This window comes from Falco punctatus, assembly GCF_963210335.1.
Source record: "Falco punctatus genome assembly, chromosome: 6".
NCBI lineage: Eukaryota > Metazoa > Chordata > Aves > Falconiformes > Falconidae > Falco > Falco punctatus.
Genome location: NC_137585.1, coordinates 76,343,527 through 76,370,527, shown reverse-complemented (window position 1 = coordinate 76,370,527; position 27,001 = coordinate 76,343,527). Strand labels below are relative to the sequence as shown.

Here is a 27,001-nt window from a genome sequence, read left to right as displayed (position 1 = left end):
CCGCCCGTGCCCCCGGCGGCGCCTGGCAGGGCCGGGCAGCGCAGGGCGGCGCGGAGAACCCCCCCCCCCCCGAGCCGGGGCCGCTGCCCCTCACTCACCCGAGGTCAGCTGCATCCAGGCACAGATCTTGTAGACGGTGGCTGTGTTGCAGAAGAAGAAGAGGATGAAGCAGACGATGCAGGCGATGATGAGCATCATCGAGAGCCCGATGAAGAAGGAAGCAGCTTTGAAGGCTCCCGAGGGCAGACTGGAGAAGTCTGTGAAGCTGCCCCGGCAGGTGAGTTCCCGGCTGAAGCCGTTGCCGATGCAGTAGTGGAAGAGCCCGAAGTAGCCCGCCTGCGGCGTGTCCACGCCGTCCCCGATCCAGTAGGGCTGGATGAAGCACACCACGTTGACGATGGCAAAGCAGATGGTGAAGATGGCCCAGAGCACGCCGATGGCCCGCGAGTTCCGCACGTAGTTGGTGTGGTAGATCTTGGCCGCCTCCTGAGCCGGGAGCATCCCCGCTGCTGCCGCTCCTGACGAGCCTGCTCCTGTCGCCGCCGTCCCTGCAGCCGCTCCGGGCATCCTCGCCGAGAAGATCCCCCCTCCCCTTCCTCCTCCTCCTCTCCTCCTCCTCCTCCTCCTTCGCCTCCTCCTCCCCGCTCGCTCCGCTCGACGCGACGCGCTCCGCCGCCGCCGCTGCGTGCGAGAGCCGGCGAGCCCCTCCGCCGGGCTTCAGCGGCTCGGCGCCAGCAGCAGCAGCCGCGGCGGCAGCACCAACACGGCCCGCCGCCGCCTATCGGGGCGCAGCGCTGCCGGCCGCCGCGCACCGCCCGCCCCGCAGCCCGCCCTCCCGCCGCCGCCCGAGCTCCCCGCCGCGCCGGGCGCCAGCCGCCGCCCGCCACGGGGCCCGCCGCGGGGCCGGAGGCGCCCCGCCGCCCTGCGCAACCGCCGCCCGCCAGCGGGGGGCTGGGGGGTCGCCGGAGCGCCGTGCCTGAGGAGAGGCGGCGGCGGGGCCGCTGGCGCCCTGTCGCCGGGCGGGCGGCGGGAAAGACGAGCCCTGTGGGCGGCGGGGGCGCCGCGGCCTCCCCTCAGCGCCGCCGGCGTCGGGCTCCTGGGGCGCCGCTCCCGGGCGGGGCAGCGGCTGCCCGGCTGAGCGGCTCCCGGCGCCGCGCATGCTGCGTGTCCGGGGAGGCACGTTCTGGCAGCGGGTTTTAAAGTTGAAAACCCGTGTGTGGGGTTTGCCCCTTCCTTCACAGAACACCCGTCAGTCTGCAGCGGGGTCTCTCCCTGCCGAGCCCCCTGGGTTGGGGACAGCAGCGGCCTCCGGCCCTGCCACCGGCGCAGCCCGAGGCGCTTGTCTCCCGCTTGAAGCAAACCGCCGCGGGGGCAAAGCCTGGAGCCTGGGGGCGCTGGAATCATCGGGGGCAGCTCCTCACCTCAGGAGGTGGGGTGGCAGCTGCGGGGAAGACCCCGCCGCGAGCACGGAGCAGCCGCGGGGCCGCGGTGGCGGCTCTCGGTGCGAGTGCGTGAGGTGGCGACGAGCAGCTGCGCTCCGGTCGAGCGACTTTGGCTGGGCGCGGGGTGTGCTGAGCATGTTGGCATGCAGCAGCGGTTAGCGTATATTAATGAGCAATTAGCAGCTGGTAATAATCATTCCTATGCCAGCGACGCTTGCGTTCGCAGTCACTGACCTCTGCGCCGGGCCTGAGTTAATAGCGGTAATTGATGGCGCATACACAGAGCGCCCGGGGAGCTGTCCCCTGCCGGGACGTGCTCGCAGCCGGAGCGCGGGGAGGCTGGGGACAGCGAGGGCCGAGCCAGCTGCTGGCTGCGGCAGGGGGCCGCCCGGGGCCGGCAGGGGCCGCCCGGTGCAGGCAGGGGCCGCCCGGTGCAGGCAGGGGCCGCCCGGCGGTGCGTACCGATGCTCGCCAGTCCCGGGGGGATGGAGGGCCGCGTGGAAATTACTCCCGGCGCTCTTAAGGATCTTTAATCCGCTTCGAAGTTTCATTTCTGCCCCATGACTGCCAAAAACCAGGTGCAGCTCAGCAGGGCCAGCACGCCGGCCCTCCCTGAGTTTGCCACAGAGGGGCTAGGAAGGGGCAGCACCCGCCAACGGGTTTCCAGGCCCCCGCACCATTTCTGGGGACAGTCAGAGCTTCAGGAGCTGCTGCCGAGGGGTGAGAGCAGGAGGGAGCTGCCTCAGAGCATAGCCTTGCCCCAACTGCCCTGCATGCGGGAGCGCTCCCCTCTGCGGGGGCAGTGGGGTGGCACGCATGGCACAGGCTCGCTCAGACACAGGCGGCGGGGGTGGCGTGGACCCCATGTACTCAAGCTTGCCTCACTTTCTTAGGGAGGTGGGTTCGAGTGTGCAAAGTACAGCTGAAATTCCTGGCCATTCCCACCCAGCGTGGTTCGTGCAACACTGACAGGGGTGCCCCTGCATGCTCCACTGCCTCAGCATGCTCCTGCTGCAGCTGCTGCGCGTGACCGGACTGCTCATACACCACCTTCGGAGAGGGACTGCACTCCTGCCAGAGGGACTGCACTCCTTCCAGCCTCCAGCAGCAGGAGGAGTCGTGGCCTTCCCCTTCAGTGCTCGGTCCTGTTTCCTCCAGGATGAGGCCAGCTGGACCCCAGGGCTTTTGCGGGATGCCTGCCTTCCCTGTCCTCTAAGGGGCCACAGGGGACGGAGATGAAGACAATACAAGCCAGACTTAAAAGGCTCTGGCCTGAAGTGGCCAGAGACAATTTAGGGATGGAAGTCAGAGTGAGGGCTGGGCAAGAAGTCCTGAGAGATCAGAAAGAGAGGAGGTAGTGGGGAAGGTGGCCTTCCCAAGGGTGAAGCGGCAACGTTGTCAGCTCCTCAGAAAAGGTGGAATACGTATCAGTCATCAGCAACATTTGAGCTGCTTCAGGGACATCAGTGTACCACAAACAAACCACAGCAGAAAGCCTGTCTTTTATATGAAGTGTGCACCTGAGGTCTCAAGAGATGGGACAGAGGGGAGTAGAAAGACTGAGTGCATGAGCATACATGAGAGAAGCCAGAGGACTGAGAACTGCTAAGGATATATGCTAGCTTACATGCTAACAGCTGGGCCAAATGGGAGGTTTAGGGATAGCGGGCCTGTGAATGTGCACACAAGGAAGATGAAACCTGGAATTGGTATGGCAGGAGGAAGAGATACAGACCTGGGAAGGAGCCAGAAGAGGAGAAATGAGGTGCTCTGCAGAAGAAATCGGCCAAGGGAGCTGAGGAGGCCAAAATAACTGAGACTGGAGGAGAAGCCAGTGAAAGGGAATCAGGCTGGGGTAGGGAAATGTGGAAGCCAGTCTGGACATGAAAGAAAAAGGCCAGAAGCAGGGGAAGAAACTAGGATTCCGCTGACAAGCTGAGTAAAAGAGTGTGGGAAAGAAGACAAGGTTGCCTGTGTCCAAGCAGTGGCTGGTTTGGTTGTCCTAGGATATCCTGCCTGGCCTCCAGCACCAAAAAGATTTCACATGGACTCTTAAGTGATACCCAGTAGTCCTTCAGTTTAGCGCATCAAAAATGGGAAAGTGGTACTAGCTGTCTGGTTTTTGGAGCACCTGAGTCACTCCAGTTGTGTCCCTCTCTAGAGCTTTGAATCCTCTAGTCTTACTCTTTGCTATCACAAATTTCTTCAGAATATACAAAAACAAGCTCAAGAGGCACTCTGATGCTTCTTACCACAATTACATGTGTGCTTCAGAGTATTAGAAAATATCACGTCTCTATGAGATAAAAGGATGGTGTATTCTGGACAGAACAGTGAAAAGGCAGCTGGGCCCTCTTTTCTCAAAGCAGAGCTCCTATGGATTTTGGTTGCAGCAGTTCTGCAAATGAGGCCTCAGAAGGAGATGTACTGAGTCGCTGCTCATCTATAAAAAGTTGTAAGCATCTTGCCTAGTAACATCACAGAAGAATTCTGTGGCAGAAGCAGGGATAGTCTCCAGCTCTTCTGGACAGCTTTCATCATCTTAATCCTCAGAAGATTATCCTTTCTCTCAACAGCCCTGTTGTACCTCCACTATTTTTCTCCCTGAGAATTAACTGCGTCCCAGCCCTGTGGCTGCCATCTAGTCTCATCTAAAAAAGTCTGAGTCTTAAGCCAGGATTTTCACCAAAAGCTTCTTCAACAGGTGAAACAGGATTCTCATCATCCTGATCTTTCTGGACAGCAGATGCAGTCTCACGCACCTGATAAGGTAGGATCCTGTTCACCAATTAGCAAATGAGCATGTGACACAGAACAAAGGGGATATAAATCAAGTGGCATAGACAGCTCATTTTTGGCACATACTTTTCAGTACTGGATTTTACAACCATAACATTGTTTTTAAAAAACATTCTTGTGTGCACAGGTGGTTAAATATAGGCACATTTAAAGACAACATAGATAATCTTTAAAAATACACTTTGTGCCCCAAATTGGCCTTGACCATACTGTTGATCATTTTTTCTGACCACAGATGTGCTCATTTTTGTATGTATAGATCATTACACAAAACACTACATAAAAACTTATTATTTGGTTAGTGTTTCTAATCCCAGCATTTCTCTTTGGAACTAGCCAATTATTTGCAGTGGTGGAGCTGCAGTGGAGAACTGCTTAAACATTTTTGGCGTGCTGTGTGGAAGGCCTGTATGTTGTACTGGGGAAACCCTTGGATACGGCGGGTAAGAAGAACAGATGAATGCAGTTCCTGGGCCATGGCTGATGCCTGGCAAGAAATGTACACTTGGGAAATCATTGGTATTCACGTGGTGGGAAACTAAGAGAAAGACAGTGAGGAGATGGAGTAAATGCATGGTTGGAGAAGAGTCAGCAAGAGAGAGGACTTACACAAAAAAGAAAGAAGCGTCTGAGGAGGGAATGAGGTAGTAAGAAGTTATGTGTTAATGAATAAATAGCAATAAAGGTGTCTGAAAATGAATGATCCATTTTGGTAGGGCTGGACCCTGCTAGGGTGACAGTCGAAGGAACTGGGAAGACCTGTTGAGCACATGAGAACATGATCACACAGACAGAGGCAAACTTCCATGGGAGGGAGATGCCCCTGTTCAGGCACATGACTCCCTCTTGCCCACCCCTCTGAGTGGTTTCCCCCATCTGACCCTCTTGAAATGCAGCTCTGCCTCAGAGGCTTTCCCTTCTTCACCTCACAGAGGGGTCTAGGTGCCAGATGGCTTTACATATCTGTCACTGCATGTAAGAGTACATGAACTGCTCTACCTTTCTGGGACTTACCTCCCGGGTTTCTGTGGTATCACTCACTGGCTATCACGTTCACCCAATGCCTATCAACAACTGGTAATTTCACTCTGAACCCACTTAAATAGCTACACGGAACTCTTTAAAACCCTTTAACACAACTGATATGGATATGTCCAACAAACAAATTCATCCGATTTGGACTGACCTAGATCCTGAGGCTGGAAGAGGTGGAAGGCAAGCCATGGTAGTCTTGATGCTGCTCCAGCTTGTGTCCAAGGGTATGTGGGGCATTTAAAGCAGAAGCTGAAAAAGCAGAAAGTCTCCACTCTGCTTCCCTATATCCTACACTTAGTGTGAGCTGAAGCTGGGACAATGCTAAAGGGACAAGCAGCAATTTTTGTGCCATGGCCAAGATAACCTAAGCATGTTTTGGGCTTGAGTACAGCTTAACCGGGTGCCAGCACTGATAGGTAGCATCTTAAAACATGTCAGCCCAGACCAGTTTTTCCCTTGTCCCATGTTGTCTGTAGCCAGCTGCAAACAGTCGCTGGCTGTGTTTGCCCAGAGCAGCAGTGATTCCCAGTAAGCCCGGGACTGGGCAGTGGAGGGAGTGCTGGGAGCCCCGGTACCCTGGTGTGCAACCCCATCGCCACAGCAACCCACAGCCTCTCCACCGATGAGCTCTTGCTGTCTATCAAAAAGCATTAACTTTTACATTATGTCTTTTTTTTTTTTTTTACTAGTTTCTGCACATTTTGGTTTTCTTTCCTGCTGGGGTCCAGCCACACTGGTGAAATGTTCCTTCCCAGGGAGTGGGAAATGGCATTTCTTTCTGTTTCTGTAGTGTTTACAACTGTGGGAGAAGCACAGCAAAGGACTAGCTAGAATTACCATTATCAGTATTGGTGAAACTGCTGTTGCTGTCACTGTTTCAATCAGAAATGGTCCAATTTAGGCCTACCTTAAAAATTAGAAAGTTAGTAACTTAGAAGATTTGGCCCACTTCTCTTGAATTTAGTCCTGCTCTTGGTGATAGCAGATGGGGAGTCCTGTAAGGCACCCATAAAGCAGGGCAGAGCCAGGAAGCACAGTGAGGCCCTGCTGGAGCCACATCCCAAGCAGGCTGCAGGACTTGATGTCCTAAAGCACTGGGAAATGGAGTGCAATCATTAGGAAAAAGCCACATATTGCAAAGTCTACCCTGAATCAAGGTAGTTGGCTGCAAATGACAGGAGTCCACTTCAGTAGGCAGAGAGGGGGCTAGCAGGAGAGTGGTGGTTTGACAAGGAGCAGTGGCTGCAGTGAGGCGGAAGGGATGTGAGGAAGGTAGCGAAGTACCTGGGTTGTATGTGGAAGCAAATATTGAAAGGAAAAAAATATTCCACCAGCCTTTAAAAGAAATAAAAGCATGGGAAAGGGATTAAGTTGCAGGTTCCCCAGTGACAGAAGAAGATTGTACTTTATAACCCAGGATAGATTCACCTGAGAAAAAGCGGGATGAGCAGTGGCTGTTGAAGGGGAAAGCGGGTGGGAGTACAGATGAACCGGTTGAAGTAAGTACAGGGAAAAAGGGAACATAATTAAGATCCATGGTAAAGAAGAAGAGATCTTAGTTCACTCTGATGCACAGCTTGGCTAAGACCTACTTCAGCTTCCTTCCCTCAGCCTCTCTAACTTGGAGGAGATGCAGAACAACTCTGAAACACACTAGCTAAAATAAAACTTCATGGGCCACTTGGGAGCTGGGGATTTAAACTTTCCAGTCCCTGCCCACCAAGAAAGGCTTCCTCTCGGGGCCTGCCAAGCTCTGAAGGGCATTCCACATGGCCCAGGGCAGCCTCTAGGGCTTCTCTGAGCGAGTGGTCTTGCTCCCAACAATAACCACACAGCTCAGCGCTGCCTCACTAGCGTAGCCTGCTTGTCAGTGCTGCTAATAAACCCAGACAGAGCTTTCAGGTGGGTTGCTGTGTTGTGCTGTTCAGAGACGCCATCAGCGACTCCTGAGATGATGGAAATTTCACCTGTCTTGCCGTGGCAGCTGTTTGTCAGAGGGTCGGTAGATTCAATACAAAAGGCACTGTGAAATGCTGTGCTGCAGGCTATATATTGCTTTTCTTCAAAGACAGCTGTACAGTTAAGGCTGGTGTCTAGACATGTTTTTCATATAATAACAGCTTAGTTAAGATATGTCTCCTAGACTGGAATTCATATGGAGAAAGACATATATTTCTCTAGACTAGTCCAGTTTAAAATAAGTACACAAACTCTCCTGCCAACAAGATGCATTTTAGGTTTTCTTTCCAGATCCCCAAGCATTGTGTAGGTGGCTGCAACTTTACTAGCATGATCATTCAGTCGTTTGAATAAGGATTATATGATTTAAACATAACATTGATGAGACTTTAAAAAATTGTACCTGCCAGTACTGAAGTCCCTTCTTTGCCCTTAAGAAGTTAATAGTACTGCAGCCAGGAGGTAACTTACTATATTTTCAGGTAATTTTTTTCACAGTGGAGAATGACAAAAAACATTTTACCTCACGCTGGATAAAAAAATTATGCTTTGAGTAGATTAACATTCTAATTCAATTAAATATATGGTACATTTCTTTCCAAATATTTCTTCCCGAGAGGTTAAACAACAGACCAGTGAGGATGCAGCAAGAGAAGGACCTTCTGATCTCCAGTAAGTCAGAAGCTGGCCAGTTACTTTACCCTAGTGACGAGCCAATTAGGATGCTGCATAGTGTTTCTGCTTGTTTCTAATTTTAGAGCTATACAATGGGGAGGCCAAAGTAGGTGATATTAACTCCTCTGGCATTGATCTGCTAGAATCATAGTCCTCCTGCAACCTAATGCATTTTCAGGAAAAGCAGGAAAATTACCACTCTTCTAGTGTAGGTATTGGGGACTATGCAGACCTTTCTAACATGCAGAACCTGATCAATACTTGGATAGAAGAATCTGCAAGGGAAGCTTGAGAGCTGCAGAGAGTGATTTTGATGCTGCACAAGATGATATTCTAGCATAAAGTGAGCATTCACCCTGGCATTACACAACACAGCACAACTAAATCTGCTGTGTTTCCAGGAGGATTTATGGTAAAATGTTTAAACATACCTGAGTGATCTGCCAGTAAATCAGCATCTTGACTTGGAGCAAACTGGGGAAGGAGATTAAATGGAAAAAGTATGGAATTTCTCTCTTTCAGAGTATCTCTGTGGCATAATGCAGTGCCACTCAGGGGTATCATAGCTACTGCAAGCAGCGTGGTCACATTAGCAAGATGCTAATATGATTAACTAGCCCTGATGACAAGCAGGTTATACTAACCTGGGCGCACCATCATGCTTATGTACTTAACTGCTTAAGTCTCCAGAGTGCTTGCAGCTCACTTAGGTTAATATAATCTCATGACTTAATAAGCATATAACCTATTTAATTGTTCAAGCCATTAATAACAGTATTGACAAACAGCAAACCCGAGGCAGACTCTTGTGGAACTGCTAAAGATACACACATCCAATATAGCTGTGAGCTACAAGTTACTACTTTTTAAAGGGTTCCTTGCCACCTACCTATGCATTCACCTTCCAGGAGCTTCACCTAAACAACCTTTTCTCATCTGGCTATGAAAATGTTACATAAGAGAGCACTAAAAGCCTTAAAGATATAGCACACCTATATCTTTGTCTTCATCTACAAGACAAGTTATCCTGTAATAGAACAGAATAAATTAAAATTGACAAGATTTTTCTTGATAATCCCATCTTAGCTGTTACTCATCCCTGTTTTATCTTCCATGTATTCATAAAAAAACCATTGTTTATTTCCATAGTAGGAATTAAAGCTTGGCGGACTGATCTGTAACGCCTTCAGTTCTATTCTCCATGTTCATACTCCTCCCTCATCTTTTTCTAGACACAGACACTATATTTGTGTTTTTATAATCTTTCTAATATTCTAAAACTTCTCATCCCCCATGCATACCATGATATTGTCTCAGCCTCTTGCCTGTTAAGATTTAGAGTTCCCTCAGTAATTTCCATGGGCTCCCTTGATCAACAAACCCATATAAGTGGTCTTTAACCTATTCCTATGCCTATTCCACACCTGGAGTTTTACTTCTTTGTAATGATGATATTATATGATCAAATTTAGCATTTATGATGAAGCAACACCCCCACCCCTCCAAATTTCAGTCCTCGTGTCATCTGTTATAAATTCTCCCTTTCCACTGAGAAGTAAAACACCTTCTGTAGTGTCTTAGTCCTCCTGATGCTAATGGACTTCTGGAACAGCTCCTTGGGTTTAGGCCCAGGCTGTCCTTTCAATAAATATTTACTTCCTGCTTAAATGATCTTTGGCCCAAAAATGTTTCTAAACTGATTTTTCATCTTAGTGGTGATATCAAGGTAAACAACTGTTAGGTAGAGCCAACACTTAAATAGCTCTCAAAAACATATCAAGAGTTTCACCGTGGCAAATTGGCAATATTACACACTCTGCATAAAACAAGTGTGCGTACAATGATGGGGAAAACAGATGCAGATGGCCACTAACATGAAGAGGTTAATGAAAACAATGAGCAGTAAACATAGGATTTTACATAGTAAATGTTTTATCCAACATATTTCTTGCCAATTAAATGGCAATAGGAAGGAAGGGCAATAGCATTCTGATTTCATTGAAGAACATGATACTGTGTTTTGTAGTGTCTTGTCCAAATGATTCTAAATTACTTGGATGGGCTCATTACAATGTGTACTGAAAACCTTTTGAAAGACAATGAAAATAATCAAAACCAACATTTAACCACGTTGGAGCAATATTTAGTCACATACCCAGTGGATCCTTGTTAGATACAATTTTAATTAATAGCTTAATTATCTGAAGGAGGCAATAAACATCATGTTAATGAAACTTACAGTAGAGGCTAACTAGTTATAATCACCACTAACAGTAGAAAAATTTAAGGGGAATGTATGTGAATGAAAATATCAGCAGAGATCATCTGGGGAAAACCACAAGTTAGTATTATCTGGTGAAAGTAAGAGTCTCCATAAAAGAGGAGAAAGCTGTGCAGAGCAGTATGTTGGAAGAGAGACACTTATTTATAGTGAATAGAATTGTGAGTATAATTGATTTTTCTGTTTGGTGGCCAAACTGGAAATAAATTAGGGAAAACTAATATCCAGTCAGATACATTACTGGCTTTTCACATATTTTTACCATTTATTAACACTAAACATAGACCAATTTTAGAGTGAAGCAGTATTAGATAACAAAACCAAGACCATTTCATTTTGAAAATATTGAAACAGAGCACTTCTGGGTTTTTTTTCCCCCCCCTGGTACTATTGCTCAAAATGAATTTCTCAATATGTGAATTGATTTTTGATTCATAATGTGTCTTTTTGAGAAATGAATGTAATAGACTCATTTGCAAAACACAGATTGTAATAATTCACCAAGAATGCCCTGCCTCCACACCAACAACTTGTGCTTGGTCTTTAGGGTATGTATTTGGGAAAACATCTCACAGTTTGGGAGCTCTCCTTGTCAAACTACAGGTCCCGTTTGGTCTTGCAAAAGTCCTGTAGAAGTCACTGTGGGCTGGAGCCCCACCTGACAGCGCTGGCTTGGTCCTTGCCAGCCACCAGGGATGGGGAAGATGAGAGAAAGTGATCAAGGGCCATCAGCATCATACAGGTCTTCACTGCTGTGCCGTGGGGGTTTTTAGCACAGGGCCACGTAGGATGCCTCTCTGCAGAAGCCCGCAGTTGGCAGAGGCCAGAGCAACCTCAGCCTGCAACACCTCTGCCCCTGCCACCACCATGGGAAATGCCCTGGCCAAGGAGATGTAAAGCGCTGGCGTGCCTGTGCTGGGGAGACCTGGCAGAGTAAGGCTGCCTTCAGGCATTGGCTGTTTCAAATGCTGCAGCTCATAAATGAAAAGAATTCTGAGTAAAAAATAATGTGATTGTTTCCTTTGTAGTGTTCCTTGCTGTGCCTCTCCTGCGGGGCCCAGAGCTAAGGACAGTAACCCGTCTGAAGTTGAGTGTGGGTCTTGAAATCAAGATGCTACACTGGAATGTTAGGTCTGTTCTGCAGATTTACTTGCCCAGGAAAGTGTCTAGGGACAGCCTGTTGCAAGACCCCAAACAAGATTTAGGATATCACATAATGGTAATTATTTGTCCAGATTCAGCTTCCAGGTATTATATATTGTCTTATATATGACAGAACTGTAATGTATCAGAGGCTGTCTTCTTCCTACATAAGGACCTTGATCAAGTTACTTCTTACTCATTGAAAAGCTGTCAGAGATGCTTAATCACTGTAATATGCACTTCCCAGATTTTGGATTACTCGCCCAGCTCATTTCCAAACCTTTGCCAATTTATTGATAATTGTTTGACTTTTGAGATGGAAAAAACATTGAGGCTGGCCCACAACATCACTAACTATGGAAATACTGAAGGAATGACAGAAAAAGTGAAGGATCTGGCTCAGGACCACTCAGCTGTTTGGCATCACGGGAGTGAATGCTCCCAGACTTGCTCAGGCCAAGGGCTCCATTTCAAAGAGGCTAAAATGTTCTTGCTTCCCAGTCCAGCCCTGCAGCAGCAGTCTTATCATCAGCGCTTCTGTTCAGTTGATTGAGCTGCCCTGACCCATGAATATTTCCAGTCCTGTTTATCCTAATACAATGCCCCAGCCTTCACAGGCAGAACTGCAATCTCTGTTTACAGACACATTAACCTTTGTCTGGCTCTGTTAAAACAAGTCATGTAAAACCCCATCTCTGTCAAAGGCAGCAAGTCTTGTCATTGGCTGCAGTAGGGTTTATTTGTTCGGGGGTTTTGTTGTTTTCTTCCCCCTGCACTATGTATTCAGTTTACAGAGTGGTCCAGAATCACATTATGTAAGTTCTCCTCGTGATTTACTATTCTGCTACTGCATGAATTTTTACAAACATTATTAGCCAGTTCCTATTTTATTTCAAAAAAAAAAAAAAAAAAGAAGAACAGTACTGGGCCATCACTGCGAGAGCTTTTCAGACAGCTTCTTCTATTAAGCATTCTCTTTAAGAAATACCCCATAAAACATACCAAGTTACTTTTTAATCCACTAAGTACTTGCAATATTGATATTGGATAGTGTTAATTTTTAAATCAAAATGTCACACAATAGGAGGTTAAATGCTGTATGGTATTCTCACTCTGACACACTAATCTGATAAAACCCTATTCTTCTGTAACTTACAGGTTACATCCTTTTGCTAGAAATCACTAACATTGACTGACACACTTGCTGACCATTGGTTCAGCATGATTAAAAAATGCCATATCTATTTTGAACAGTGTTTCTGTTTTTCCAGGATCTGTAAAGAAAAATTAATGTTAATGGTTTGCAGAGTTTGCTGCTCTAAGTATGTGCTCAGTTATCTCAAGAATGTTGCAAAAGCTTTGCAACAAGTATAATTAAATCCTAACTCTTCTACAGAGCAGACAGACCTGGAGTTAAAGACCTCACTACAAATCACTTCAAATTATTTGTAGACAGCCCTTTCTGTACAGAGCTTGCTTGGATTTTCCTCTCCTTCAGTCTGCTCCCAGGGATGCCAGGTGCACAACAAGGCATAGGGAACTGTGAAGTCCCACAGTATGATCTTCTCCTGGCCTTACCACATTCTCTATCCATGCTTTAGGTTGAACTCTGCATCCACAGTCTGCTCCACCAAGGTCAGTATTGGCCATGGGACTGATTTTTGTGCCCAGAGGTAACAAAAGTGAGAAGTTTGAAATCACAGAATAATTCAGCTCATAAATGCGATATCACCTTATTGAACTGCCTCGTTTGCAGAAAACAAAGTGAGAAAAATAGCAAACGTATAATAAACATCTAAATATAGATGATAATTGTAAGGAATTAAGCATAAGTAAGATTCCATCTCTGCCTTGAATTTTTAGGATTTTTTCTTTCAAATGTTATTGAAATTGATGTAATCTTTTAGCACGTTTCAGCATAATTACATTTCTAGAGGAGACAGCTCCTGACTTTTTATTCTTTTCCTGTACGTTCTGCAAAATTGTAAGCATACTATGTTGTTAAAAGGGGGAGACATGACAGTGCCTGGGGTGCCAATGTTCTCTGCAGGAGTCTGAATACAACCATTTGCCCACTTCTGCAGGAGTTTGAAAAAGGTTGTTTGCTAACCTGTGCGTTACGAATCCTTTGCAAACCGTTACATCAGCTACATTTATGTAGGTGAAGAGGGTGTGCCTTCCTTTCTCTTGAGACATTCATGAATAAATTCTTTTGCTTAAAGTGGATGGAGGTGTTTATCTAATACATCCTGGCTCCTCTGAGCTGGTTCAAAGGGCAGCAGTGCTGAGTGCTGCTGTGCTCTCAGCTCTGTCCCTACCTTTGGGGCTGATGAGCCACACTGGCGGCCGCAGCCTGCCCTCCACAGCTGCAGGGCCAGAGATGGCCATTGCTTCAGGCAGACTGTCAGACCTGCTGCAAAGATGCAACCACTTTCATAAGCAGTTACGGATGTTTTGTTGCCCTAGGTAACACCTCATCCCTTCTGTTTGGCAAACCTGACCCAGCTGACAGCTTCATTGCAGATTGTCGTCCCTCTTCCGTATTCAGTGGTGTGCATTGCAGGGCAGCCAGAGCCTACTCTTCTGGGTTTTGCTCTTTTTTTGAGGTTGGTGTCCTTGCCTGCATATTTGCTTTTCCTTGTTCTAGGATATTTTTACTCTTTTCCAGGGCTGCACTTTCTGTTCTATATCCTTTTCCTGCTACCAAACTTCCTCCCAGCCATCTGGATGCTCAGCAAAAGCGTTGCCTGAAAAGTGGGTGTCCTCACCCCAGGACACAGTTGGTCTCAACAAGCACTTTCGTGACTTCCCACCCTCAGTCGTAGTGGCACATCCTGTGCTGCCTCAGTGGCAGCCAGTAAGTGACAGCGACAGTGGCACCATCCTAGGAAACAGCAGTTGGCAAGCTGGGGGAGGACAGGGAGGCTGCAGGCTTCTCATAATAAGCAGAACTTAAGCTGTCCCTTAGGTACACAGGGGAAGGAGTAAGCTGTGCCTTTGAACCTACCTAACTGCTCAATAGTTACATTTTCCTTGCCACCTGGAGAATTGTCTGATTCCCTTATTGCTCTCATGTTTTTCCTCCAGCTCTTGAATTGCCTCATACTGGGAAATCCTTACCCTTGACTGCCTGTGCAGGGTGAACGAAGCACGCTTCTGAGGTGGTGTTCTGGGTAGTGCTGCAGCAGAAAGCCACCATGCTCCAAGCAGAGCCATGCACAGAGTCCTGGCCTTTTCCACCTTGCAGACCCATAAACTTTTCCCAGGGAAGGTACAAAGCTGGTGTCGCAAGTTTTAATATACCGATCATAGACTCACTTTTCTCTGTCACTTTTTGCAGACACCTCAGAAACAGCCCATGGTCCAGTGGTTACCAGCAGATGACAGTCCAGCCTCATCAGGTTGTGATTTATCTAGCATTTACCTTTCAGGAGAAAGCAGAAATCTACTGGTGGAACCCAGTCTTCACCATGCTAAACATCCTGCTTACAGCTCCTAAGACACAGCTGCTGCCCCACCAAATGTGGGCCATTTGCCTTACTCAAAAGCCCACATGTGGTTGCCTCAAGCTTGCAGAACTCTGGTCACTCCAGGACTCAGTAGCTCATGTGCTGTTAGCTCCTGGAGCATGACATAGGTCTGATGCTGCCCACAGAAGTTGTGTTTAGGAGCATGCAGATCTGCTGAGCTGGATTTTGCATATATGAATCCCTGAATCCAAGAAAAATTTAGTTGACCAGAATGTTTCCCCCCACCCTTGGGTTTTTTGGTTTTTTTTGCTGTTGTCCAGAGAAGCAGAGCAGGGAATATCACATAGAGATCTGCCTGCAGAGAGATTTCCTTACAGTCTTTTTGTCAGCTGCCTCTTCTTTGCTCTTTTACATGGACAGTGTATGATATTATTTGGCCGTCAAGCAGAGGTTGAAACGCTTCCTACAGGAATTCAGTGGTTAGATCTTCTTTTCTCAGTGTGAAGTATGTCCTTGTTCCCTGAGTGAGATGATGTTTAAATATTTCATTTTGCGTGAGAAGGTTACTGAATCTCCTCTGGTTACTCCTTACTTGTTTTGTACAGTGTGACTCCTGAAACAAAATTGTTGCAGGCTTTTTATTTCAATTTTAATACATTTCTATATCAAAGCAAAGTAAAACCCTAAAAACTCCTTTGTAAGAGTCCAAAAGAAGAGAAAATACCTGCTGCAGCTGTTCAAAGATATGCTTAGACAAATGGCCCAAAAAAAGAGACTGTTCTTAGTTCCTCCATATCACATGAAAGCGAAACATGATAATATTTGCTAGTCAGAAATAAATTCAAGTCTATAGCAAGTATAGAGTGAAAAAGCCCATTTTCTTCTGAAGTGATGCATTTCTTCCTGATGGGAAAGAAGAACAATGCTGGAATGGCTGTGGACATTAGACTAGGTTCTTGGCACCACTCAGGTACAACTCCAGCACGTTGACAGTGACTCCTCTGAACTTTGAAGCGCTTGATCAAACTCAGCTGTATGTTTAAAAAGCCTCATTGATACAAAAGCAGGGAGCAGCTTCCAAGCAGGAGTTCAGTTCATTCTCTGCAGCCTTCTTAGATGTGCATCACTGCATGAATTTTCCCTGCTTTTCCAGAGCCCATATGCATGGGAAGTTGGTGTAACTCTGGTTCTCAGTAAGTGGCTGTCTAGATGCTTCCCTTGACTGTCTGCAAGCACTATGTGTCTGTGAGCGTGCAGGTTAATTGTGATATGAGCGCAGGGTAGTTAGCACCTCACAGGAGCTGTAATCTGTCCAGGACAGGGGGGACAGGAGCTGCCATCACTAGCAGAACTGCCTGTCTTTGCTGAAGAACTTGCACATTCAACCCTTCCGCATGCTTCTCACAATCTCAACATGATAGTCTGTCACTGAACAGGCTAATAGTTGTTTAGTATGATAATGACAAGTCTCTTAAACACTACTGAAAGTGTCCAACAGATGCATTTTTGCAGACTGGCTCAGTCTCTAAACATTGCTTCTTTCTATATGGCAAATATACACTCAAGGGTCAGTATTTTAATTTTGCATTTTGTATGGGACCAATTTTTTTGAGTGGTTTCCATCATAACAGCTCTAAACCACCTGAGCATTTGAATCCTTACCTATTCTTGTCATATGCCTTAACACCAGAGACAAAAGGGAGTGGCATCTCCCCCCCCATGGCTGTCATAAAATTTCCTATCTGTCTGGACAAATAAGAAATAGAAGCTCTTTTTTTTTTACATTTGCAAAATTTCATCCCAAGGTAAAATTGAATGAAAACCTTGAAGGCATTAAAATATGAAAGAAGAAGAGTAATGTCACTATATTAGATTTGTAGGACTAGCAGCATTAACTGTATTATGCCAACAAAAGAAACTAATTCTCCATAAAGCCATTTTCCTAGGATCACTTCCAGGGACAGAGACCATGGTCTTTAAAAGTCCTACTCAGAGAACTGTACATTATAATAATGTAGTGGTTAGATGTTCTTGAGACAGACAAAGCATTAAGTCCATGTAACAATTTCTTACGGGAGTCGGACCAGCCTTCAACACGTCTGAAAAAAAAAAAATTACAGTTGCATCTATATGATACTCAATTTAGTACTATACAACATTTCATTTTACAAATTTAAGTTATAAATAATCTAAATCACATAGGAATGATGGAAAACATCTCTATAGATGTGATTTTGGGATGCACATGCAGAAAAAAATCAAGTGAAGAGTATTTGGAGGTCATGCAACTGGTATGTGTAACACTAGTACCCCAGGTAATGGAGAATATTAATTAATTACAAATGGTTCACATAAAGATCAGAACAGCAGTGAAAGGAGAAAACATGCTTTAACCTGAAAGACCCCGCATTCCAAAACCATCTGATTAGCAAAGATGAGGCTACAAGAGGACTCAATCAATCCACACATATATTCACAAAATAAACTTGGTAATAAATGTCTTCTTACCATTAGACAAATGCAGATGATGATTCACTGGCTAGAAACTGAAGTCAGATAAATTCCAGCAACATATAAGCTCTTAAAAGCAGTGGCAGAATTTGAGAGTTGCTCTTGTGATTCCCACATGCAAGGAACCCTGCAGATAATGAATTGAGGTCATTCTAGAAAATGTTCTCTCAAGTTCTCTTTTCATTCAAGGAGATCTGGCCTGAACTATGCAGGTCAAGTAACTCCCACCCTGTTTTGTAATGGCTTGAGGTTCACATACTCTTTCCCAAAGAATGCAGCCTCCTTCAAATGCATCTTAATTTTTAATGCACACTTATATGTGCTTGAACATTTGAAATGACATTGTTAGATTTATTTGTATTAAATAATCTTCAGGACCACGGTGCCATGGTTTCCCTTCGTATTGCTCACTGAGAACACCTGCCAGTGGTGGTTCTCACCTCATTGCGGCACATGCTGCTGCAAGCCCGCAAACCCAAACTTTCCAGACGGTGAGCAAAACGTCACATTTTTTGTAATTGCCAGACCTGCTCCCCTTCAGCAGGTGCCTGCAAGGTGAGCTCTCCCTGAATTCATCTCCTCTGAAGCAATGCATGCACTACAGATTTGCTGGATTCACCTCAACTTGAGAAGCTCAGGAAGTTTTCTGTTGAAACAAGCTATGTGGAAAAGCGAAGGTTAAATTCCTCATTACAAACCAAGTTCTGGAAGGGAAACAACAAACAATAAAAGCAACTTCCAGTCTACTTGTCACTGTGAGATTTCTCTGGGGCACAGAAGCCAAGGAAGCAAATCAGCAGTGCTCAGCTCCTTCAGAGTTATCCTAAGGAATCAGCATCTCTCTTGCATTTCTGTCCCCCCAGTGACAGTGACAGTTGTTGGGTTGCCTCTTGAGTGCAAATGAAGTATCAAATAATTTCCTGGGGACTTCAGTTCCCCTTCCTCCTTATCTTCTAATTTAGGGGAACTTAACCATGTCACAGCTTTGATTAGCTCTTCTCTGTGAGAATGCAAACATAGTCAGGCTCATCTGGGACCAGGATGCCTCTCTCTGCAGTCTCCTTGCAACATTGATTCCTTATCTGTGCTTTACCCCCCCAGGCAGCTGGATGTGCAATGGATATCTTTCATGTTAAAAGATCTTATAAATCATAGCTGATAAGAAAGTGTTAATTGTGCAATGCCCTGGGTAGGCTTGCAGTCTGTGAAGCTTCACTGGCTTTTTGCAAAAATAACACCTGACATATTTGTTGTAGAGATAACCAGTTCACCATTCAGAACATCTCTCGCCACTGCTTTACCCTTCTTAGGCAGTGTTCACCATTTTTAGGGGATTCGACCACCACAGATAGTCTGCAAAGTATCTTTACGTAATATTAGAGAAGGTTTTGGTACGTACACTGAAACTATATTTGGGGTCCAGTTGCCCACACCTAGGTGTTGTGGACTATTGAACATCGCCTAGAGAATATAGTTTCACCTCCCACTGCCATCTCAGAAAGGTCTTCTAAAAGTCTCAACTAGTGTTTGCCCTCATGTTTCTGATACCATAGGATATTTTACAACCTATTTGTAGGAAACCAAATATAGATCCCATGATGTTTGTTGCTGCAGAAGAAGCCAAAGCAGGTATCTCTTTTCAGAAATACATGGAAATCCAAGTACCTTTCTAAAGAAATTCATTCCAGTGACTAACACCAACCTCACAGAAACTTTACTGTAGACTTTTACCCTGCAGACATTATGAATACTTTCAGTGACTTCTATACCTGAGCAGAGAAGTGTTCAGCTTGTAAGAAAAAGTACTTTTCCTATTCAATAGGTTTGCTAATTCAGTCAGGAGTCTGACAGTTAATGTGTTCTCTGGAACTGCCTCCGCAGAAGCAGTAGTGAGGATGAGTGGCTGTGTTAGACCCTAGATCTGAGTCTATAAACACCAGCAACACAAGTGTTGCTGGAACTCCAGCTTATTTCTGTTTAATGCAGAAGCTATATGCTTTTAAAACTGAAAAAAACTGACATTCTGATCCTGAACAATTATTTACTGCTTCACCAGCTTTACAGTTGGAGTAGCTCTGAGTCACTTTTAAGGGCCCTGATTCATACTCAACAATTCTACACCAAAACAATCAGAAGAAGTATGTCAAAACAAGGGCTTGATCTTGACAAGCACTTCAACTGCTTTACACCTTGAAGATAGTATAAAATTTCCATTAAGTCAATCTTGGTAGGAGAAATCTTTGGTAGCATATAGGCACTAAGTGGGCTTCCGTGTTATTCCCCCTCCTCAGGCGCCGTTTGGAGCATGGCTATGAAACACCAATCCCCATGATTTTGTGGAATCCATTGATTTAAGTGATTGTAGCTGTGGGGATCATCAGGGCCTGCTTTCATTTCTGGTAGTTTTTAGGCTACTCTGAATTGTCATAGGAGATGATACTAATACCTCTGGAGGTAACCTTATGTAACATCTGCTTAAAGTTGTGCTGTCACTGCCCTCAGCAGCAGCCAGGAACTGCAGCCAAGTCCTCAGTCTGCAGAGTGAGTGATGGTAAAGTCAGAAGCAGAGCAAATAATGAGGAATAATGCAATCTGCTTCCAGAGGACATGGATCATTAGGTTGATTAGACCAGCAGATGGTAAAGGAAATTCAGTGTAGAATTCTGTAAAATAATTAGTCCAAGATTGAGGAAACAGCCCAAGAAATTGGTGCTAAATGAAACAATCAAATAAGACCGGGAGCTTGTATGAAAACAATATTGGAATTTTCATGCCCACTAATGCTTCAGAAAGAAAAATACAACTAATGTACCAATAAAAGACAAACTATAAAAAGGCGATCCTTTTTCTGGATAAGACACTTGTGAAGCACTATTTCAAATACTGAGCACTACATCAGTCCCTGCACACACTGACAGTTCATTATTACTTTGTGGTGGGTACAGGCTAGGTCAACAAAGATTGCACTAGCTCTGCAAAACCGGACATAAAGAAAAGTTAAAGGAGCTGTGTTTCTTTCTATTAAAGAGGCTTCAAGGGGACATAGTGAGAGTATTTTCAAGTTAAGAACTAGATCAATAAAGTCAATGTAGATAAGGGTTTTAAACAAGTATGGGATTAAGACTATTTTTCAGTAGGACTGGAACAGGGTACACATTATAGTAAAAAGGTAATGTACAAAATGAGTTATAGGAGAGGCTTGTTGGTATCTGAACTGTAACATCACCATACCCAAACAAAGTAGAATTAATTGTCTGGTCTTGTGAATAGTAAATAGGTAATGAAAAAACAGCCAAGACTGGCCTTTTTCTCTTGTTAGTATATACAGAAGTCCTCTTGATGGTTAATGATTTTGTTAACTGATACTGCACTACTTACCCTGATGAATCTGAACTCCATAGGCTTGGAGCAGAACCCAGGGATCAGAGTTACTGGGATCCTGTTCCGGATTTGCCCAGACTGAATGACCTTGTAAACGTGAACACAAAGCAGCTCAACTTCTTTGGCTGCTGACCACTTTGCAGAGTGCTCCGATGTAATTCAATAAAAGGCACTAAAATAGTGTTAATTGTAAATTATTTTTTGTCCTGGATTTCTTACTAGTGAAAGAGAGAGCTAGCCAATTTCTCTGATAAAACCTTGAACACTCCCTCATACTTTTCACAGGAACTTGTTGCTGCCTGTAATAAAGGAAATAATTCGTATGTTATATTCCCACTGCTGTCACCGTCCCTACTGAATGTCATCTCAAAGTAGCTAAATCACACAAAAATGAACAAAAAGTTCATAGCATTTTCCCAAGCCACAGAGCAACACTTGTGACCTACTCTTTAATAAGGAAAGACGACACACCTCTGTTTTACAGTTTTTTCTTATTTTACCACTGGTTGAAGTAGGACTGACTGGCGCGCAAGTCACTCACACCGCACAGCACTCCAAGTGTGCATGCCAGCACCTCCCCAGGTACTGCCACAGCACAAGTACCTTTTGTATTTGCCTTTTTAAATTTGCATCCTGGGGCTTCAGATCTCCTGCCTCCTCTGTATCGCTGGAGATGGGATGCATCAATGAGCAATGCCCTACAGATCGTTTCACTGTCAAGTTCCCGCTCCATATCCTAGCAAGGGCTGAATATGGCATGTGTGAGTGTAGTCAGGAGCATGAGGGCTGTATGAGACCAACAACCACTGAAGCTTTGGGACCAATGTTAACAGAAGTAGAAGCAGTGCTTGGTAGGATCTGGTCTATAACAGATTCTGCTTTGAACAGCATCAGTAAGATAATTAGATGGCTGGGACAAATATATGGGGTGTACCTTGCGCTTGTCTGATGCTCAGTAGGTGTATAAAGGAACTGTCGTGTATGCTGGAAGAAGGATAGAATAATGCTGCGTTGGTGCAAATCTAGGAGGATGAGGTGCTTAAGCAGGCCCCGTGCAGCTTCACAGCAATGATCCCAAGCATTCTGGAGCATGATTTCGTGCCTGCTGGAGGTAGGCAAGAGGACTGCAACTGAAGGCAGCTGTGAGGAAGGGATGATGAAAAGGGAAAGTTTCTTGCAAACTGCCCTTCACTGATCATGATCTTGTCCTCATTTTGCAAAACTGCAGTCCTGTTAAGGTTGTTGGATGCTTTGTGGTGCCACGCAGGCAAGATACTTTTCAAAATACTCTTAATCAACCAGAGCCGGGCAATGATGAACAGGGCATAGCCGGGTTTCTGATCCTGTGGGCTGATCTGCTCTGGCTTTGCCTTGATTAAAAATATCCCGATGTAATTTATTGAAGACAAGACAGATTGACAGGCCCAGGATTTAATTAAACTAGCTTTAAGTCAGTTTTGAATTCTCAGCTCGCACTTATGTGGCACAAAGGCACGGATTCAGGAAGGAACAGAATCTGCCTAGCAAAGGTGGACATACTCACCCCAGTAATATTTCATGGAATTTCCCTCCTTTCCTCTCTTTGTACTTATTGTCACATTTTTCATTCTTGGAAGCCAGGTTATTCAGTGGGGAGCATGGAGCCAAAGTGAGGGCTACATGTGTGTATAATGCATGCGCATAAGTGGATCTTCAAGGTTGTTTCTTCTGTTGTCTGTCTGAATTTGCAGGTTAATGTAAAGTAGGCTTTCCCACTTTGTTCTTTAAGTAGGTTTTGCCATCCTCAATTCCTTTTGGAATTAACTTTGAAGTTATGGAAAATAATTTTATAAAAGCAGTATTAGCAAAAATTAAATGGAGGACTTGAGGTCTGTTCAGAGGAAAATCCTTTCCATTTCTGCAGCATTTTCAATATTATCTGCACGCCCTCACTTGTGTTATTTGCAGCAGGATTATCACTGAAGACTGGGGAGGTTTAGGTAAAGAAACAACCCGCATAAAGAAATAAATCACTTTACACACACTTCTTTAAAAAAATGGTGAAATCTTGTGGTAGCAGAGTTGGAATTTCTCCTGTTCAGTTTTTGCTTCTGTTGTGGGTTCCATGACTGTGAGATTTCATCCTTTAAGACTTTTATGCGATTTTGTTTTGCATAAGCATATTTCATTTTATATTATGTGAACCAAATTCAGGCTTGGTGAGCTATATGCTGTTCCTTTTGAAGTCACTGGGCTATTAACTCTCATGGAAATGAGTAGCGAAACTAGATTTTTGTCTTCATCTCAGAATCGAATCTCTGCATTAAAGAAATAAATAATTAATTCCAGAAACAACTAATAATGAAATCATGCAAGCAGTTCAAATTCTTTGATTTATTCCTTGGACATTAAAAGAGCCTAAACCCTGATTTTGGTAGATCAGGTTTTCACAGCGTTTTGCATCAGTCTCATTACTGAAGCTTTGTGTGCTTGCAATAGAATTTGCATCTTAAAAGTTCTGAACAGAAATGCAGATAGTAATTTTCCCAGCTACTTGCAAGAATGGTCTTATGATCCCCAGAAGTCAATTATTTGTTCACCTTTATATGGAGGGTTGAATAGAAAAAAATATCCTCTCGTAATAAACCATCTTCTGGATTTTGTCTGGATTTAGAAAAGCTAATAATTAAAAGAAAATGCACTGGATAATGTTGCAGACTGTAACCTTCAGAACTGTCCCTTCTGAAGATTTCCTATCACTGCCATGGTCGTGCTGCAGGTTAGGAAGGCTCCTTAAAACCTTAAAACCAGTTGTAGTTCCCAGAAGTGAGCAGTCACCCAGCACAGCCACCCATCACAGTCACAGCGTGCTCTTCTGCAAGCTGCAGCAGCCACCTGAGTGGCTCCCAGAAGGGCATGGACAAAGGAGCCCATGGATTCCTGCTGGGATGTTCACCCAGAAGCCCAAGGACATCTGCTTACATGTCTTCTCCTCCACTCCTTAGTCTGCAGTACTCAGTGCCCCACAAAGAAAAGGGAATGAAGTGGCGGGAGAAAGAGAGGACTTCACCTCCTGAGTACCCAGATCTTCAAATCCACACGGATGATCCCACACCTTTTGGGTATGGTGGGACGATGCCCCCACACCTTCTCCACAATGAACAGAGTCTCCAGTGCCAATGGATGGATATCCCCTTTGTAATTCCCAGCACTCTGCAGCACTCCAAAAGTATTTTATTGTAGAAAGTTGAAGGAAATGTAGAACTAATAGAAACAGTATTTCTAATAATATTTAGCATAATTAAATAATACAAGGAATCATTCCTATTCGTGTTGAATACAACCCAAACCTTTTAATTCACCTGAAGTTACTGAAATGTTGCTTTGGCCCAGAGCTCATAATTTTTCTGCCTCAAAGCCCAGTTTGGCTTTGGTGTGCTACAGCCTCTGTAAAGCCAGACTGAGACAGAATAAAAGATGAAGTAATCTTCCAATCAGCCATGCATCATAATTACTTTTAGTACTGCCATCTTCTGTAATTAATACAAACTACAAATGAAGTTGCTCACAATTCCCGCTGTGAGAGAGGAGAGCAACATTGATGTCATGCCTCCTAGAAGGATTACATTATGAGGAACTGATGTGGAAAGATGTCATAAATAATTTATTTTTCAAGAAATAAAATGCTGTAAGATTCGGAGTAAAAAATTGTGTAGCTTTGGCTCTTAACTATCTTCATACTTACCTGCGCTCTTATATAACTGCCCTTTGAAATGCATTTTTACACATTTTGTGATCATGACTGTAAACGAAGAATTTTTTTGGCTTGAGGCATACAGAGTGGAGGGGCTGGAGGTGGGGTGTGTGCCATTGCTGTTGTGCTGGTTCCTGAGGAAAAGGAAAGAGTAGTACCCTTAGGCACTCTGTCTCTAACAATACCAAGCTGTCTGTTGTGATTCACTGAGGAATAATTGCTTGGGGATGTTTCAAATCTAGTTTTTAAGTGAAGGATGCAAAATTACTTCTTAGGGGAGATGGAATGAGTCTAGCTGACACTTTAATATGTTTATTAAAAGGCATGTGAGGCAGGTGAAGCAGTAATAAATATCCATGCAGAGAAAGGCCATGCATATCTGTGGGATGCGATCCAGTTAAAAGCATCTTTGAAAAATAAGTGAAGATTCATTGGTTTCTCCAAAGTTTTATTTCTGATTTATTACTGAGACATTTTTGAAAATTACTATCTTTGATAAAGTGACACAAGCTGAAGGGAAATATATACAAACCAATTTTATTTCTAACTTTAATCTCCATATGTCTGGAAAAGTGCTTGAAGAAACATTTTGATCTCTCTGCCTTTCAGTGAAGTGTAATCTGTTTTAGGTTTGAGTAGTTTTGACCTAGTGCTGGCGCCTTCTCCACACCCCTTTCCTCAAACAAATGAATTACTTTCCCCTGTGGCTAGAAAACAGTAAAAAGAGCAGAGGTTCCATTTATTTTTATAAGGTGTCATGCATACAAAACCTTAGGAAGCACAATAATTGCAGCAAGGGAAAATGTAAAATGTAGCAGTATAAAATCAGAGGAGATAGGGGGCCATAAACTAGGGGACGCTTTGGTAGGAGGAAGGCAGGGTGTGGGGCACAGCCTGCAAGGCTGTAAGCAAGATAGAGTGGAGGACTTTGGCTGCAATTTTGAAAGAGATGATGTGTTAATAAAGGAGGTATATAATAGCCTGCAAAATGACTGTTTGTAGCTGGTGTGACAGCAGCAGTGAACCCTGTAATGGGAAAAGAAGATCCAAGGTTACTTGGTTCAGGTTCAGGCTGGTCTGAGGACTAAGGAGAGCCACCACATGGAGGTCAGTGGGAATAACTAGCAATATGCAGAGACCACCCATTAGCCCCGTTAAGGGACTTTGGGATGCTTAGGGTGGTTTTGCAGATGATAGGAAGTCAAGAGAGGTCTTTTGAGAGAGGAACAAAACTATACTGATAGGACTTGCAATAGACCAGGCAGAAGGTGGAAGTGTGTACAGATGCACAACAGGGAACCAGCGCAAGTGGTTTATTAGGAGGCAGATTAATGGGAAATTGTGCAAAATGCAGCAACTAGGAGGGTAAAGACCAGTTTCCAGGTGAGGGGACTCCAGAATGGTAGGCTTTTCTTAAGATGTGGGAAGAGATGATTTAGAAAGGTGATGGATGGATGAGACAAGAGTATGACTATGGGGGTTCCTCTTGCCAAATGTACCGTTTCTTTCTGGGTGATGAACTCAGGGAAGCAAACCCATCCCACCTTGCAGTGAGATTAGTGTGGGAGAGGGAACAGACTTACCTGAAGAAGATTTCAAACCGGCTACTGTCAGCAAGTGGTAATGAGAAGTGGAGGTGATAATAGATACTATGATAAGCAATCTGTCCACGTGGAAGGACATGAGAAAGAGACTACATTTTTTGATCTGCAACAACCACTTTGTACCATGCTAATGCAACTGAAAAGGAGAATTAAATGTCCTCTGTATGAAGCAGTCACTTTCAGAGAAGACCAAAATTTTGTGAGGGACAAAAGCAGATTTGAGTATGGCACTTGAGTCATCAGTATGGAATTCAGACTAATAGAAAACCAACCGTATTACTGTATAAATAATGAAAAATGGTGCACTTCCAGCTGGAGCATTACATAGTGCCAGGAAGGCCTGTTAGCTGGTGGAAATGCCCTTTGACCAGCCTGAGAAAAGTCTCACAGTGAAGTTCTCGTACCCAGAATAGGCTGTGTTGGGATGCGGTGCTACATCAGGAAGCTGGAAGGATGTAAGAATACTTCCCCTGTTGTCCTGGAGGTGCTGGATAATTTAGTTAGGATGCGGCAGTAACACAAACTCACTAGTAAGGTGGCTTGCTTGGAGTCACATCTTGGTGCTCTTCTGTGTTTGGCAGCGTCTGATAATAGGTAAAGGGAGATGAACTGGTCCCTCATCCCTTGACACAGTGGAGACAGGGCACACAGGCAAAGTGCAGTGTGATCCACTAAGTGTCAACATGCTTCTGCAGATAAAGCTCACATTCCGGCTGCAATCCCCCTATCAGCTGATAGCACCTGCTCCCACAGCAGAAGACCTCTCAGTGCCAGAAATCTTTGGTAGCATTCATTAGGCTTAACTGCCCAGTTAAACTTTTCCATCTTCCGTTAGTTGAAGTATTTTGCTCGCTTTTGGCAATTCCATTCCATCTTTCGCTTTGGGGAGGACTGCAAGCAGCCAAACCAAAAACCCATTCCAACACTGAAACAAGTGACTATAAGCTATCTTTAAGCTGCAGATGGCA

General features: G+C 44.8%; 1 protein-coding gene across 6 annotated transcripts in view; it reads right to left on the bottom strand.

The window, feature by feature from the left end:
- LHFPL3 (LHFPL tetraspan subfamily member 3) overlaps nucleotides 1-27,001 on the bottom strand; it is a 323,142-nt gene that overhangs the window by 253,037 nt on the left and 43,104 nt on the right. For 5 of the 6 annotated variants that reach the window (XM_080392001.1, XM_080392003.1, XM_080392000.1 and 2 more), the window contains exon 1: nucleotides 99-27,001. This exon is cut by the window's right edge and continues 43,104 nt beyond it. In XM_080392001.1, coding sequence (XP_080248127.1) covers nucleotides 99-567 — 469 coding nt within the window. In that variant the 5' untranslated portion in view covers nucleotides 568-27,001. The remainder of the gene's footprint in view (nucleotides 1-98) is intronic. The other variant, XM_080391999.1, reaches the window with a different exon arrangement.